We start from the raw sequence: 16,474 nt of genomic DNA on the forward strand, positions 1-16,474 counted from the left end.
AAATAGAATAAGACGAGTCACATTGGCAAAATGAAAACGTAACTACAATTACTTAAATCTCCCTCACGATTGTTCATTATAAAGTGAAGCATTATTTGAAGAAATGATAGATAAAGACGCCATGCCTGATGACATTTAAAATGATTGACTCACTGTAAGGATTAAGGAAGGACACTTAATATTCCTTCTTTTGTGACTGCTATTGTTGCAAAAGGTATTCAAATGACCAAGTGCCGCAAATGTTCCGGATAGTAAACTGAGTTGGGATTTCGAAGCCATCATTCATTATCCAGATATTAATCTTCTATGATTGAAAGCTGTAATCTTTTCAAACTAATGGTGTCAAGAACTTTACAGTCAAGAGTTGTTCAATTAGAAGTACAAACTCTACGAATACCATTCCCAAGATTCCCATTTAATTGAAAGGCTTAAAGAAGTCTACCACTTAAATGAATACATGGTTTGATACTAAAGATCTTTGTATTTACCATGGCAATCTTTTTCAACACCAACACTTACTTTCCCTCTCCTTTTGTTTCCCTTTATTTTTCTTTGTGACCTTTTGCAACCAAGCCTTCAAAAAGATCGAAGAAGAAAAAAACTGACTTTCCACTTTCCACTTGCATGACTGCAAGCCCTTTTTCACAGCATTTTCATGTTCCCCAAAGTATCCATGCCATCAATGGTTCCATAAAGATGAGAACAGATGATAAAAGCAATATCCGAGTGTCAAACCCAGCCAAAAAATTAAAGACAGCATTGATCAAAGAGATGGGATAATTATTTATAGTTAGAGCACACTTCTAAGTAGAACTTCAAAAGCATCAATAGTGAATAGACTCTTTGTTCAAAAGGAAAAAGAAAAAATTGAATGATCTCAAAACATAACATGTATTCACATTGCTCAGGGCTTAAAAAGGAGAAGACCAGAAAACTAAAGACCTCAGTCTAAATACAAGGATAGCAGATTGTATCAGAAAGATTTTAAGCCTCAAATTGAAGAACACTAACACCCACAAAGACCTGAATCAATAATCGCAGACGACATTAAGAGGACTTGACGAGATCGCTTTTGCTTAGAGGTCTTTATAACCAACACCTACAGTTTAATCTCTACGCTCAAATCACTCAGTCATTGTACTTGGGTGTTTAAGGGTGATATCAGAAGCTATGTAGTTGAGTAAGCATGTTGACAAGCTCATCACTGGACGGTCGATCAGCAGGCATATCTGATAGGCACACGAGGGTGATTCTGACTGCCATCAGCATCTCCTCTTCTTCCCCCTCCTTCCCTAAGATGCCTTTGTCTAGGGCTTCTATAGCCTTCCCAGCTTGTTGTAGGTGTCTCAGCCACTGGGCCAAGCCTCCCCTCTCTGTCTCTCTGGCGAAGGATGGATCAGATGGATCTCTCCCTGTAAGCAGCACAGCTAGAATTGCTCCGTAACTATAGATATCACTCTTATCTGTACACCTGCATTATATTGTTGCGTATATTAAGGTAGATGTTAACACAAAGGAGTTTTACAAATAGATATACAAAACTAAGGTTAGGATAGAAAGTTGCAAAGCATGCACATAATTCAGCTATTACTATCTGAAGTTAACATTCTTACAGTTAACATGAACAAAATCAGCATGGTCAAAAGAAATTGGTAACAGCCATCTTTCCTCAAAAATTTTAAATATCAATTACCTCACTCATCCTCATACTAGTTCTCCCTGAATAAAGTAATTTTTGCTGGAAAATCTCTCAACCCTTAAATGTAGAAGCTGGAAAGTGGCAAATAATGATGATGACTGGTTTGCAACCATTATCCAGTATCCAGAGATAATTCTAAACTTCATCTTTTGAACAAAATGTGAAGAATCTAGTAGATAAATTTTAGACCAACTTGAACTGTCCCTAGAATTTCTCCCAGGGAGATGAGGAGAAAATGAGACACAAAGTCAGCTTATCACTTAGATTTTCTACCAGAGCATAACAAGCAAAGAAATACCAACATTGAAGTCCAAACTAAAAAAATCCAAGAGGAGTTTGTCTCAATTGCCAAACAAAGAAGAGAATTTCACCTGCTACCCTGGTAGCACTCGGGAGCAACATAGTCAGAGGAACCTGGATTATCGCAGTTAGTTCCTAACAGTCTAGCCAATCCACTATCCCCCAATCTCGGCTCCAACCCTTCGTCCAACATAACATTTGAGGGCTTCAAGTTTCCATGCAGTACCCTTGGCTCACATTCAAAATGCAGGTACCTCAGTGCCTCCACCATCCCAACAGCAATCCGGTACCTTACACCCCATGAAAGGCTAATTTGTCGAGATCTCACCCTCTTCATCAGATCCTCCAGGCTTCCACCAGGAATGTAGTCATATACCAGTGAGAACTGATCATGGTCGCGGACATATGCTCTTAAGCTCATCATATTCCGGTGTTTCACCCTCGCCAGCATCTCAAGCTGCTGCTGCACTCTTCTCCACTCAGACTTGGAATTCCGCGATGGAGAAGCATTTGTGCAATTGGGTAAGAGCCTCTTGACTGCAAAATCCATCTCATTGTCGAGGACTACTCGGTAGTATCTTCCGTTGGGGTTCAACCCAAGCAATTGGGTTGACTGCATTTCGCCAGAGAGGGCTAACTGGAGAGCTTTAGGAGAGATTACTGGGGAGAACACCACAGGGCCTTTGAGAATCGGGGGGCGGTTGGTATGTTGGACGATGAGATGAATCAAGAAGAGGAACACGACGGCAAGAACGAAGCCAGTAAGGGAACCGAAGAGGATGCCAAGGAGGATTCGACACAGATGGGCGGTGCTGGGCGTTTTGGAAATCTTAGAAGGGGGAGAAGGTGTTGGGCTCTGGGAGAAGATAGGCTCTGAATGGAGAAGTTGGGAATAGGTGGTTTCTGGGGCATGGGAGACTAAGAAGAAAAAAACTAGGAGGGTCTGGAGAGCTAGGGTTTTTCTAGGGTTTTTGCTCCTCCCTTCCATGGAAGGAGCAACAAATTGAAAGAGCCCTTCAACAAGCTAAAGCACCATACCTCAAGCACACTCGCTTTTTTCTTCTAGAGCAGAACAAGAAGGTCCAAAATTTATGCAGAATGGAATCAAACGGAGTACTCTCAGATGGACAAAAGAGCAAACAAATTGTTCAAATGGGCCTCCATAGACTTCTCCAGAGAACATCGATTAAGCAAAGTACAAATTTCTTAGGGTTTTTAAAAGGAAAACAGTTCGACAAGCTTCCAAAAACATCAGAGAAAACTTCTTCTCAAGTGAAAGAGAGGTGCCCAAGATAGGATTTTTTTTCTTTTTCCCTCCTGAACTCAAAGAGAATACGGAATACAAAAATTAAATTTGATGGGTCAAAGAGAGCAAAGAAAAACCTTCAAGATACCTTCAGTAAAAGGAATTTCTCTGAGGTTGTTAGATGAGGAGAAGAAGCCTTCAAAACCCACGCAAAAGTGAACTCCTTTAACAGATAAAAACTGAGCCTTTGCAATCCCACACTTATCTGACCTTCCACCAGAACCCCAAATGATTAAAGAACTGCAAAGAGAAAGTTGGCATTGTCTTCCCTTCCCTTTCCTTCTCTCTCTCTCTCTCTCTCTCTCTCTCTCTTCTCAGAAACTACCAACTTAATAAAGCAGAAGAACTGCAATATTCCCTCCTTCCAAAATAAATTCAAAGCTTAGCTTGAAAGCACCCATTCCAGGAAAAAAAAGAAGAAGAAAACTGGGAGAATAAATCCCTATCTCGCCATTTTCAGAGATGCCCAAAACCCATGCCGCTCGATCTCCTCTCAAACATTCTCCCCTAGTTCTCTTTTACCAATAAAGGTATTACATTTCTAAACCATCTTTAGAAAGAGAGATGAAAGAGGTGCATCAATGGGAGTGACTGACCAAACTAGCCTTATTTTAAATTTTATTTACCAGAGTAAATTGCTCTGAAACTTATTATAAAACTGGATTTTTACTTAGCAGTACTTAAAACACCCAACTCATAACCATTTTACAATTTTATTCCATCTTTGACCAGTTCAGCATCATTTATGTTAAAACGCTACATATTTCAGTATTTATTTGGTAAGAATCTATCTAAGTTAGTATTCTGTTAAGTTAAAATTTTACTCTTATATTTAAAACTCTTATCTTAATAGCATTTTATCCTAAATATAAAATAATTTATAGGACCACAGTCTAGTAAACCTCTTATAATAATAAATTTGAGCAGCAGTCTATATTGGTTAATAATATTTAGAATAGGGTTAGTTTAGTCAAAAACTCCATCAACGAAACTAAAGTTTGATTATATCAAATACTAAAGTTGATAAAGAGATAAAGAAGAGTGATCGACCAAACTAGCCTTATTTTAATTTTTATTTACCAAAATGGGTTGGCCCCGAACTGAGATTTTTCACTCGTTGACTAGTTCAGTATTTTTTTTTATTACGATAAAATATTAAAATATTTAGTGTTTGTTTTATTTATAAAAATTCGTTTAAATTAGTGTTTCAACTACTTAAATTAAAACTTTATTTTTATATATTTATGAGCTGTGCCCTTTTTATAAGGCTGCGGTATAATAGATCCCTTTTTTGGATAATAAATTTGAGAGGGGCAGTCTCTACTGGTAAAAAATATTTAAAACAGGGCTAATTTGGTCAAAAACTCATAAAGGAAAGCCACTTTGATTTGCGTGCAAGTTCATGGGACTGTGTGAGGTATCTTTGTGTCACTGTGGAGACAGAAGAAAGAAAAATAATAAGAAATTAATTAGTGAGAGAGAGAGAGAGAGAGAGAGAGAGAGAGAGTGGATAAGAGAAAGATAAAGAGTGGTTTTATCGATTGCCGTACTTTGAGGCCTTTTCCCGCCTTCTCTCTTTTGGGCCATGGGACGGGGTTGGGGTTGGGGTGGGGGTCTCATCGGTGATGATCTCACACGTGTCAGGACTGAAAGCGACGCATGCGGGAGGGCGAGTGCGTTGGAATGGGACGCATCCGACCGTTGGTTTTGTTTCATGTCGATAGATTCTGCCGGCACGTGCGTGGAGAATGTTCAAATGAGCTTTACATAATTGAATAATATATGTGTGTGTATTATATAAATTAGTAAGCTAATATAGCATGGGAAGGAAAGATTCATGAGTTTAAATATTACTATGCTACTTTACCTGAAATATAAAACTCATAATCTCTATCTATCTAAGATTCTTTGCAATAATGCAAATGTCCCACAGAAGCGGCGACATGTTATGATGGGATGTTCAAAAGATTGTATCATAGTTCTATTCTGTCTCTTTTTCTTACTGTAGGGAGGCAGATCAGGTATCAGACTGGTTAGCCCATTTAATACAGGATCAAGGTTACGTTTTCTATTCGGGTTGACTCAGTCCCTAATTCTTTGGTAGATCTTATATAGAGAGAGATATGCCAAGCCTCTCTCCGAGCACCTAATGCTTTTGCACCCACTTTCTGAGGTAATATAATTCTACTTTTCTTGCAGAAAACAAATGAATGCCCATACCGATCGTCAAGTTTGAACAAACATGGAATGCAGCAAAATAGAAGTATAAATGAAAAGATAGTCCTGAACAAAGCATTGGCACTAATAAGGCTCAAAATAGAAGGCATTCGAAAACATAATTCTTGAGGAACAAGAGCGATTACATTCCAGATCTAGGAATGGAAGATGTAAGAAGCATAATAATGAGTGGGATCGTCTTAATCTTGATCAGACTTGGTGTGCTTTTCAAATCTGCATGGCAGATGGATTATATTTCTCAGTAACGTTGAGCTGCTCTTCATCTGCATCAATTTCTTTATCATGAAACTTGAGTCTCCTACATCACTTCTGAGACCTTGACGCCTTTCTAGCTTTCTTAATAGCTTTCTCTGAAGGAGCAGTTTCCTTCCGCTTGAGTGAGTACTTGTTAGTGGCTTTCCTCACGGTCCTTCGTGAATCCTTTTCATCTGCTTCATCCAACTCCGAATTTGCGGAGTGGACCACCTCAGAATCACCATCTACAGATTCAAGATGCATACATTCTGTGGCATCAGACTCTTCCCCATCTGTTCTCTTGCCATCCTCAATTTGTTTATCTTCTTTGTTGTCAATTGATTTCTTTTCTTCCTCGGTCTTATGCCGAAGTGATTCTATTAAATCCATGAGCTCTCTGTTTACCTGGTATAAGCAATCAGATAGACGAGGCTAAGCATAAAAGAAATCATTCATCTATTTACTAAGTCATTTCAGTCATGATCCAGTAGTATACCTGAGGATTCTGTAGGTAGTCAGAGATGTCATTAGGACAAGAGGGACACTTCTTGACAATTTTCTGTGCTCGAAGAGTCCTTCCTCCTTCACGTGTTCTTTGACGCACAAAGGACTGATCAGCATATGACCCCAACACACATGACTTGCAGAAGTTATGTGCACATGGTGTTGTGAGTGGAAAACTCATCACTTTACGACAAATTAAACAGCTGAATTCTGCAAAAAGTAAAAGAAACTATCTAATAGCACCGACCAATGATATTAAACTGGAGAAATACAGATTAAGGAGGAAAAAAAGAGAATGAATCAACATTAATAACCTAAGGAAAATGTTTATGCTAATTAAAGTTGAACCTCTTAAAAGTCTTTCTTTGACAGAATTAGTAGCATGCCCCTTAGATTTCCTCCCTCTTCTTTTCTCTTCCGGATTTCCGGTGGCCAATGCTTTTTTGCTTTCCGGTGGAGGCTTGGTCCATTTCCATCCATCTTTTTCCTTGGAAAAACAAAGGAAAAGACCAATGTTGTAGAAAATGAGAAGAACCAGTTTTGAGGAAAAACTATTTCTTTATGTGAAAACAACATTATTGAAAAAATAATTAGTTGTTCAATGACATTAAGTGAAGATGCGGCAGATAACATGTGTAGAATTAGGAAAAGGGAGTAGCCATACAACGTAATCCCATGCCGGGCTTTCCTTCCTTACTGTGACATCAGTTGCCTGCTTCAGTTCCTTAATGACAGGCAAACGTCTAGGACGGTCACCCTGTTCATCACTGTCTTCAAAGTGGGAATTAGAAAAACATGGTCAATAAGAATCAACTATAATGATTAAAAAGACATACAAAAAACTAATGTCTAATAGCTCATACGAAGATACTAGTCCTTTTAGAAGGGGTATCTTGCAAAATGTACAATATCCACGTTTTCCGCAGTTTCCCTCTCTCGTTTAACATTCTTCGTAAACACAAGACAAGCAGAAGGCATGTCTAATGGATTCTCTTCAGTCACTAATCCTTTAAACCATCTTGTTAATGAACACTATCCAAAGATCAGTGTTACTTGGTATTGTCCTCTCTCATCCAACATTCTTTAAAAGTACACTTACAAGACATTATGCTCAAGCCCTCTTTGACATAGGTAGCATGAGTCCCGATTCTTCAAAAAGAATGCATTTTGAGCAAGCAATCTTATGGAAAGGAAAGTAATTATTACATATTCCGACTTATAACAAATGTTCCTAGTATGTTTTACAAGCTGAACAACATATGTTTTCTACATATTGGCAGCATTGTAAGCACTTATGCTCCTAATCCACCCATTCCCATCTACCTACCAATTAAGCAGCTCCATAACCATAACCTTAACCATAAGCATCAGAGCTTTAATCCAGCTATTTCAAGAAATTTGGCATCAGTGCACCCAAATTCCAGTTGATAGTTTGATTCTCTTTTATAAAACTCTATGCAAGTATTAAGTACCAATATCTAGTCCACCAACGTTCTTAGAAGGCAACACATCCTTAAGAACGTAGATGCCTCGACAAGCATTAAATGCGTCTCAGATGAGTGCAGAGAAGAAATACATAAGTCTGTTAGTGATGAAGACAGGGAACTGAAGTGAAAAACCTTGTCCATGGTGCTGGTTCATTATCACAGCGAACAAAAAGATACCTGCAAACTTTAAAACCCTGAAAACAAGATCCAGAACTTGTATTAGTTGCTGTTATCAGGTGTTTATAATTTAAAATGTAGCAAGGGAAACTGAAAAAGGAATAGAAGGGAGCATTGCTTTTTCAGTGATAAAAGAGAGAATCGTACTTGAATCCCCACTTTACGCCAGCACTTCTCAATCCTATAGACTCCATCATACCTAACCCCAGATTCCGGAGCATAGGAAGAACGTTTCTCTTTATGAGATCTGAAAGTTCCAAAAGCTTCTGTTACTTGAAAGAGATGATGCCCAAGTTTCATCGAGTGAATAAAAATACTCATACATGTCAATAAAAAGGAAAAGAGAAGAGAATATATTCATGCATGACAAAAAAGAAGAAAAACTACATGATAGTTAAATTAGTGCAATGCCATCAAGTTTTTTTAGTCTTTGTAAGAACACCAAATAGCCTACCTCACCACACGCACAGGGTAGCCTTTTAGGCAGCTTAGCCGTAATGCTTTGTTAAGCTTCTCAAATTTCTGATCAAAAGACTGGTCTTTATTTGTCCGTCTGTTCCCGCTCAAATCTCTTCCACCACTATCAACAATATGATCGTAAACAAGCAAAATTTTCAAAAACTCATTAGATAATCAATATAATGAACGCATGTTGTTTCGTGCTAGTCAGGAAAAGGAGAAAATTGCAAGGTCTTCAAAATCTTGCGTCCATTTAGTTCAAGAGAAGGTGAAACCAAGAATGACTTCATTAAAGGTGGGGGTTTTGCCTCCTTACCTATTTAAAAATACCCAGAATTGTAGATCACACCATCATGTATCAGAAAATGGCAAAAACATTGGGAAAAAAAAATGACACAGAAAACATGATTACATCATTACAATTAACTTATAAATCTTACAGATCAGAATTATTCTTATGCTTTAGCCAGTTAACTGAGTACTAATTATTGATATCGGTAACTCAATTAATGATACCTTCCAGTGTAGAGAAACCACTCCCCATGATCTTCGTCATCTTCATACCCCCCTGAGAGTGCAACAGACTGAGCACCATGATCAGACTGCCCTGCGATACCTGCCACATGAGGTAAGTGGGTGCCCCATTGCCTGCATTCCATCCGGTCCTCCCATAACTCCCCAACCAACACACCCTTATTTCGTTTTGGATCATGGTCTGCAAGAATTGGACCAAAATGATCAGGTGGGACTGTAACAAAGATTTGACCACTGCAAGCATTAGCTTTGCCAGCTCTTTTTGCTCTTTCTGTGGTAAATGCTTTCTCAGGTCTGTTCTCATTGCGCACAAAATGATATACACGAGGTAGGCCACCGGGTGAGATAGATTTTGCGGTCTTCGCCATGCGAATGGCAACAACAAGTGCTGCGTTGATTCTTGGCTGGGATGCCATCTTAGACGGAATCGGAGCACGACACTTTGCACATGTCCGTTTACCCTGCCCCACCCATTTCTGGAAACATTTTAGACAGAAATTGTGGCCACACGGTGTCTGCAATAGGAAGAGAGAACTCAGAGAAGACCAGAAATTTAGATTTCATAATAGGCCCGTAAAATGATTTATCAAGCGGAGGGGGAAAAAATGATGCAGAAAAGGTATGTTCTGCTGAGAGAGACTTTAAGAAGGCAAAATAAGATCTAGAAATGTTATCTTTAAGGTATGCAATATCATAGCTGCTGCATTCATTTTCAAACAAATTCAATTATCCAAAATGTTACCTTTAAGCGTCCATCTTATTACGTTAGGGCAGGGGAATGAAATTTGCGAAGTGAAGCGTGAGAGAGCACGATGAGCATTACCACTTTCATTTCAGATCCATTTTTTTTTTCTCTATGTAATCATAAGAAAGAACCTACCAAGGTTTACATTTTTAAAACAAAAAAGAATAAGTAGGATGCCGTGCTCATACCAACCTGCTTAAGTTTACTAAGCACCAGTCAATGTTCTTATGTATAGAGTTAAAACCTTTCCATACTTGTAGCAAGTAAGGTCTTCAACTCATTGAGAAACCTTAATTTAAGAGTTCTTAAAACAATAGATATCAAAATAAAGAAAAATTAACGAACATAAATACTCACAGTAACAGGTCGATCGGGCAATTGCATGCAAAATGAACAATTAAACTTCTCATCCAATAGATCAAGGACATCTCCGTTCTCCTTCTCTCTCCTCCTCCCCTCTCCCTCCTCCTCGCAATCCGAAGCCGGCGTCACCCCGCCGCCGACCAACTCCTGACGGCGCCTCGCCTTCTCCTGCTCCGTGAGCAACTCATCGGCCTCGATCGCCCTAATGGACGCAATCAGACCTCCACCGGCCCCGCCAGCGGATACGGGTGTAGCTCCGGAGACCGGCGGTGAGCAATCGGGGCATTGCCAATCTGTGGCGGAGGCGAGGGTTTCAGGAGGTAAGGAGAGGCACGGGGCGTGCCACGGTGTGGCGCAGGTACGGCAAGGGAGCAGCTCCGGCGGCGGCGCGGTCTTCTTGCACACCATGCAGACGCCGTCTCCATCGCAGGGGAGATCGCCGGCGGCAGAGGCCATTGGAGAGAGATCTGAAATCGAGAGTTTGCGGGTGAGGAGAGAGAGGGTAAGGGATTTAAAAGAGGGAAAGAAAAGCGGGATTTAGGAGAAAGAGGAGGTTTGAAATTTGCTTTTAACTTCTCGTCTCTTCCCTCCCGATCTCATAGAACTAGAAGCGAAGAATATTCATTCTATTTTGACTTTTAGCCTCGGTTTAATTTACGATTTTTTTTCTTTAATTTAACTCTTCTTCTAAAATAACAGCTAAACATTATCATAATTTTATTTAAGTACAAATACTATTAATTAAAATTGCATCTTATCAACTTATTTTATAATTTTATAATAAATTTATATAATATATTTTTAAAAAAAATTATTACACTTTAATTTTAGAATATAAGTAACATAATAATAATTACTCCTAGAATAAAACTTTTATTTTGAAGAATAACAAACAAGAATATAAATTATAAAATTGTCATACTAAAATAAATGATGCCTTAAGCTAATTCTTATTTACATATATATTCTTCAATATTATATCTATATATATACTTCAAAGTTTTATATTTACATATATAACTTTTTCTAAGATTAATTTAGAAGAGCAACAAGCCACTTGCGAAAATTGGCCGTCTTAGCTCCGGTTCAAGGAAAATAAAATCTCTAAACTAATTATGTCACTTTCTCGTAATTAAGTCTTCACTATGATTTGATTCGTAATATATTGGTACACCAACCTTTTTAATCATTGGTCTAATAATAAATACTCATATAACAGGGTATCATCAATAATAAAAACATTTTTCTCAAAAATAAAGAAGCAAAAAATAGGATATTTTGATAAATTTCTCTAAGTATAAAGATCATAAATAAAAATATGCTATATGAAAAATAATAACAGGCGCCGTCTGTGGGAATCGAACCCACGACCACGTGGTTAAAAGCCACGCGCTCTACCAGCTGAGCTAAGACGGCAATGAACAATTGTTCATAATATTTGAATTTCTTACTAAGCACAAATCATAATAAATTATGAGACTTTTACATAAATATATCATAATAATGATCCTTCTTGGCATACTATTTTTGTATACGTTCGACAAATTGGAAGTAAGTATACAGAGTGAGGTGTTCTACACTCTGAAAACTACTCTTTAAAGTCCTCCATGGCAACTAGTGGCAACTTCCCACCATATATATCTGGGAGCTGCTTCTCATCAATGTCTTCTAGCAGTGTGGCTTGCAGACTCTTATCATCAACAAACACGATCTGCATAGCAACATTTGCAATCAATGCCAACTAATATGCACTGAATTAAAGAGACCGGGAAAGAAACCATCTCAAATTCTCACCTTCTCCTTGGTTCTCTTATCAATAAACGGGTATACGATCTTCCACGCCTTCATGAAAATGTAAGGAACGTGAATTAGAAACGCTTTGCCGAGCCTTTCCGGATAGTAATTCTGCAAGAAGACACGGGAATAGAATCATTATTTGATTCTTGTTATATTAATTTCTGCGATTGCATAATTGCATAAATATCACCTGCATGATTTCTAGACCTGCAAGATATCCGCGAATGTCACAGTTTGAGTATCCCCAACCTTTAAGATCTACAATGCAAGCGAACTTCTCCTGACTAGTACTTGTTCTGCAATTAATTTTCTTCATGCAGTCAGATAATTAAATTAAAGCTTAAGATATAGCAGTACGTTCGTACCTGGAACATATCTTATCCAGACAATACGCCACAAAGCCTGCAATTGGTGAAGGATCGATATCAATTCTGATGCTATTTTTCTTCGCCATTAATTGTTTGCTGCTATGTATGCAGAAGCTAATAGTACTTACGCTTGAATTCATCCATATCTCGCTTGGAATAGTGGTGTCTGCCGCCGAAGAGGACGACAATGGGGCGACCCTTCTTGTCCCTTCCCTGCACGCATATCTTCTTCTGTGGGAGCTCGTTCTTGACGTCGTCGTCTGAAATGAAACCATTTGGTGCAGCTTCACGCCTCCACCTGAGATACTTCAAGAATAGCGCCGACGCCTTGTCGACGTCGAGATCGCGAGCACGAAGGAACCTTCGAAGCATCCAATTGTCCACTTCCTGCATGCATGCATGAGCATATATAGAAGAGGTTAATGATTAACGACGTACCGAACCTAACCATGAAAGCGAACATCTGCCATCTGGTGTAGAAGAGAGGAGAGGGGAATGGAGTTCGAATTTAAGGGAAGGACAGTGCTGCAGTGATCGCAGAAAGAAGAAAGAGTGATGAGATTGGAATTTGGTGGGAAGGGAACAGTTGACAAACTAAGCATTACTTACATGTCACAGTCCAATTAAGTAGCTCAAATCACGGTAGGAGAACTGAAAGAGGAGTAATAGAACTAAAACCAACAATTCCACAAGAACCCATCAGAAAACTACATTTTATAAAATATCATAATTGCCACAGAAATCTTTATGGTCTGATAAAAGATGGTTCAAAAGCATTTCAAGATTATTTTGACCTTCTATAAATTATTTAAAATAATTTAAAAAGATATATAACGTTTTATCTGATATTATAATACAAGGAAAAATATCTCATTTTATAGGAGACAGACTTTTTCATAAACATTTACGCTCTAAGCTTCAAGAAAAAGAGAGTATTTTAGTCATTTAATATAATATATTAAGAATATTTTATAAATAATAATAACAATTCTGAAAATATGGAAATTATGATATATTAAAGATTGTAATGGTAATTTTGATTCTGTAAAAAATCCTTAAAAATAGGAGAGTTATCAATATATATATATATATATAGTCGCTTTTAAGGTATTTTTGATGTAATAAATATAATACAGGGATTAGAGAAAATAATAATAAGAGCATGACTTATGGTGTTTTTAGTAAATTCTCAAAAGAAAAATCCGGGGACCAAGAAAGAACCCATCAAGAGATCGAATAGCAGAGAGAGGGAGAGAGAGAGAGAGAGAGAGAGAGAGAGAGAGAGAGAGGAGTGACCTTTGCAGTTGGGTCTTGATCTTCGACGAAAGCCCTCATCACGGCGACCTTCTTCCACTCGGCGCCGTCGCTCCCGGCATCCTCGCCGCCGTCCGATGGATGCTTCCCTGTTAGAGCAGTATCCATGTCGATCTGGAAGGAACTTCAATATCCTCTTTCTCTGTTATATAGAAGAGAAGAACAGACGAGAGCAGAAAGACAGTTGCGTTCTCGCAACTAACGTAGGAGAGAGAGAGAGAGACTTCGTTTGACTCCATTAAGGTGGACAGGTGTCGGTGGGACCAGGCTGGTGACTTGCTCACCTATCATTAAGCGATCCCCATCTAAGCTAGCTCACCCCCGAGATGGCCGCCGTCAAGTCTTAAATAATTTGTAGTTGGCCTAACAACCAAACGACAGTGACGCGATCCAATAATCAAATCCTATGTACTGTGTTGAAAGACTCCTTTCGTCATCTTCTATATGTAGCTGAATAAACTTAGGATTAAAAAGAAATAAGGAAAGAGAAACTTAACCAGATCTCCATAATAAGAGAACACATCGAATTCCTTCCCTATAATGTACGCAGTTTATCTTGGTCAAAAAAGAATACCGGTGAAACGTGCAAAACATGCAATGTGACGCAGACTTGCAGCGGACAAGTCTTAGCTCTAAATTCCACCTTATATCATGGTGAGCTGATGGCCACGTAGCATATATATATATATATATATATATATATATATATATATATATATTAAAATTATAATAACAGGTACTGCATTTAATCTTGACCAGAAAGTTTGAGAAAGATACAAGGAGAGCTTTCTGTCAGAAAAAGAGATGAAGAAAAAAAAAGGGGGGGTTAGGAATGGCATAAGTATGGCTGGAGTGGTTGTAAATATTAACACAGAAAGCGATTTATAAATAAAAGTTTATGAGACGATTTATATTTCACTTTTCATTATCGATGTAGATATTTATTACTGAACACTCTGCATCTTGCTTTCAATGCCTCAATCAGTCTAACGTTTGTTTGCTCAACAGAATAATTATCATATAAATGAGTTAAATTTACTATAGATGCAAAATAATTTTAATATCTTGAGCAAATTTTATGATTGTGCAATTTATAAAAGGAGAACAAAATTTAAGAATATATAACGGGTAGTTTATGATTTTAATTTTCTTAAAGGAAAGTTCATAGATCAGATTTTCATTAATATATAGATCAAGCTCCAAATTTGGCTTAAATGCAAACAAAATAATAATAGAAAAAGTATCAAAAAAACAACCATACATGCTCTCATGTCAAGAAAAAAAAAATAGAGAATAAAAAGCAACAATCCTAAAAACAAGCCTCACTCTTAGCCTATATTGACTGCACTATTAAAAAAATGGTACAAAATTTGTAGAAATACGCGGAGCTAAGTGGATTAATGTCCTACAACTTTGTCAAGCTCGCAGAATCAATCTCTATAATGATTCCTACCTATAGAGATTTAAATTAATCATATAATATTCACATGAAAATAGACAACAATTCAAAAGTTTAGGTGTAATTATTATCCAATTTTACCTACACTCTCTCGTCTTTTCTTAAGTACACATTATAATCCCTAAACTATTGAAATCTCTGGTGTTAACGGAAAAGGTCAGATAACAATTATATTCTCAAATTTTGTCTTATTTTATTCTAAATTAAGAGTAAAATGAATGATGGTCTAAAATTAATCACAAAATATTATCATAGTATTTTATTAAAAAATATATAACACGTAACTAATGGAATAGAAATAGACGCAATCAGATCTCCACCGGCCCCGCCGGCGGATACGGGTGTAGCTCCGGAGACCGGCGGTGAGCAATCGGGGCATTGCCAATCTGTGGCGGAGGCGAGGGTTTCAGGAGGGGAGGAGAGGGACGAGGCATGCCACGGTGTGGCGCAGGTACGGCAAGGGAGCAGCTCCGGCGGCGGCGCGGTCTTCTTGCACACCATGCAGACGCCGTCTCCGTCGCAGGGGAGATCGCCAGAGGCAGAGGCCATTGGAGAGAGAGAGATCTCAAATCGGGAGTTTGCGGGTGAGGAGAGAGAGGGTAAGGGATTTTAAAGAGGGAAAGAAAAGCGGGATTTAGGAGAGAGGAGGTTTGAAATTTGCTTTTAACTTCTCGTCTCTTCCCTCCCGATCTCATAGAACTAGAAGAGAAGAATATTCATATTAAAATGGGAATTCTGTTTTCACTTTTAGCCTCGGTTTAATTCACCAATTTTTTTAATTAATTTAACTCCTTCTAAAATAACAGGTAAACATTATAATAATTTTATTCTAAATACAAATACTATTAATAAAAATTACATCTTATACTATACAGTAACTCAATTACTAATTTATTATTAATATATATTCTATTATCCTATTTTATATTTTTATAATAATTGTACAAAAAATAAAGTATTTTTTATTTTTTTTATGTTTTCTAATTATTACATAATTATTACACTCTTATTTTAAATTACAAGTAACATAAGAATAGTTACTCTTGAAATAAAAATCTCATTTTATGGAATAACAAAAAATGATACATATTTTAGAATTGTCATTATTACTAAAATAAATGAGGACTTAAGCTAAATACTATAACACTGAAAAAAATAAGGACTTTTTTTATGTGTCCTCTAAGATTTCTTATTTACATAAATTAGATATATTTTCTTCAAAATTTCATATATACATATATATATATATATATACCCTTCAAAATTTCATATTACATGTGTGACTTTTTCAAAGATTCTTTTGGAAGAGCAACAAGCCACTTACAAAAAACCGACTATCTTAGCTCCACATCAAGGAGAACAAAATCTCAGAAGTGCTTAGGGCATATCCTATGTCACTTTCTCATAATCTAATAATAAATACTCATATAATAGAGCGTCAACAATAATAAAAATATTTTTCTCAAGCAAAAAAGGTAGAATGAAGTGCT

At 37.4% G+C, this 16,474-nt stretch overlaps 3 protein-coding genes and 1 non-coding gene across 4 annotated transcripts; all 4 read right to left on the reverse strand.

Annotated features, from left to right (window-relative positions):
- Positions 1-759: 759 nt before the first annotated feature.
- On the reverse strand, positions 760-3,848 carry LOC140771654 (inactive leucine-rich repeat receptor-like protein kinase CORYNE). Its single transcript, XM_073113233.1, has 3 exons — positions 3,394-3,848; positions 2,071-3,316; positions 760-1,471 (listed from the first exon to the last, which is right to left on the reverse strand). The coding sequence occupies exons 2-3, from the start codon at positions 2,985-2,987 to the stop codon at positions 1,162-1,164; spliced, it is 1,227 nt and encodes a 408-aa protein (XP_072969334.1). The 5' UTR covers positions 2,988-3,316; positions 3,394-3,848; the 3' UTR covers positions 760-1,161.
- A 1,650-nt stretch (positions 3,849-5,498) lies between these two features.
- LOC140771647 (E3 ubiquitin-protein ligase ORTHRUS 2-like) lies at positions 5,499-10,610 on the reverse strand. Its single transcript, XM_073113220.1, has 9 exons — positions 10,041-10,610; positions 8,921-9,453; positions 8,400-8,525; positions 8,093-8,192; positions 7,901-7,962; positions 6,946-7,048; positions 6,630-6,768; positions 6,274-6,491; positions 5,499-6,182 (listed from the first exon to the last, which is right to left on the reverse strand). Exons 1-9 carry the CDS (start codon positions 10,500-10,502, stop codon positions 5,847-5,849), a joined length of 2,079 nt encoding a protein of 692 aa, XP_072969321.1. The 5' UTR covers positions 10,503-10,610; the 3' UTR covers positions 5,499-5,846.
- A 779-nt stretch (positions 10,611-11,389) lies between these two features.
- On the reverse strand, positions 11,390-11,462 carry TRNAK-UUU (transfer RNA lysine (anticodon UUU)). Its single transcript has one exon. It is a non-coding gene; the product is annotated as a tRNA-Lys (tRNA).
- Positions 11,463-11,471: 9 nt separating this feature from the next.
- Positions 11,472-13,736, reverse strand: LOC140772227 (uncharacterized). Its single transcript, XM_073114190.1, has 6 exons — positions 13,508-13,736; positions 12,340-12,598; positions 12,209-12,245; positions 12,034-12,139; positions 11,841-11,951; positions 11,472-11,757 (listed from the first exon to the last, which is right to left on the reverse strand). The coding sequence occupies exons 1-6, from the start codon at positions 13,631-13,633 to the stop codon at positions 11,635-11,637; spliced, it is 762 nt and encodes a 253-aa protein (XP_072970291.1). The 5' UTR covers positions 13,634-13,736; the 3' UTR covers positions 11,472-11,634.
- Positions 13,737-16,474: the final 2,738 nt, after the last annotated feature.

The sequence above is a fragment of the Typha angustifolia genome, chromosome 12 (genome assembly GCF_048772165.1).
Source record: "Typha angustifolia cultivar Huaian chromosome 12, ASM4877216v1, whole genome shotgun sequence".
Taxonomy (NCBI): Eukaryota; Viridiplantae; Streptophyta; class Magnoliopsida; order Poales; family Typhaceae; genus Typha; species Typha angustifolia.

Bases quoted from the DNA above. Each gene is read 5' to 3' on its own strand.
- LOC140771654 (XM_073113233.1), bottom strand. From the start codon at position 2,987: ATGGAAGGGAGGAGCAAAAACCCTAGAAAAACCCTAGCTCTCCAGACC. The intron at 1,472-2,070 runs GTGAAATTCTCT...AATATAATGCAG, and splicing joins GAGTGCTACCAGGGTAGCAG to GTGTACAGATAAGAGTGATA.
- LOC140771647 (XM_073113220.1), bottom strand. From the start codon at position 10,502: ATGGCCTCTGCCGCCGGCGATCTCCCCTGCGATGGAGACGGCGTCTGC. The intron at 7,049-7,900 runs GTTTTTCACTTC...CTTTGAAGACAG, and splicing joins GAACCAGCACCATGGACAAG to TGATGAACAGGGTGACCGTC. The intron at 6,183-6,273 runs GTATACTACTGG...TGCTTATACCAG, and splicing joins ACTACCTACAGAATCCTCAG to GTAAACAGAGAGCTCATGGA.
- LOC140772227 (XM_073114190.1), bottom strand. From the start codon at position 13,633: ATGGATACTGCTCTAACAGGGAAGCATCCATCGGACGGCGGCGAGGAT. The intron at 11,952-12,033 runs GTGATATTTATG...GTCTTCTTGCAG, and splicing joins CAGGTCTAGAAATCATGCAG to AATTACTATCCGGAAAGGCT. The intron at 11,758-11,840 runs GTGAGAATTTGA...GTTGCTATGCAG, and splicing joins ATAAGAGAACCAAGGAGAAG to ATCGTGTTTGTTGATGATAA.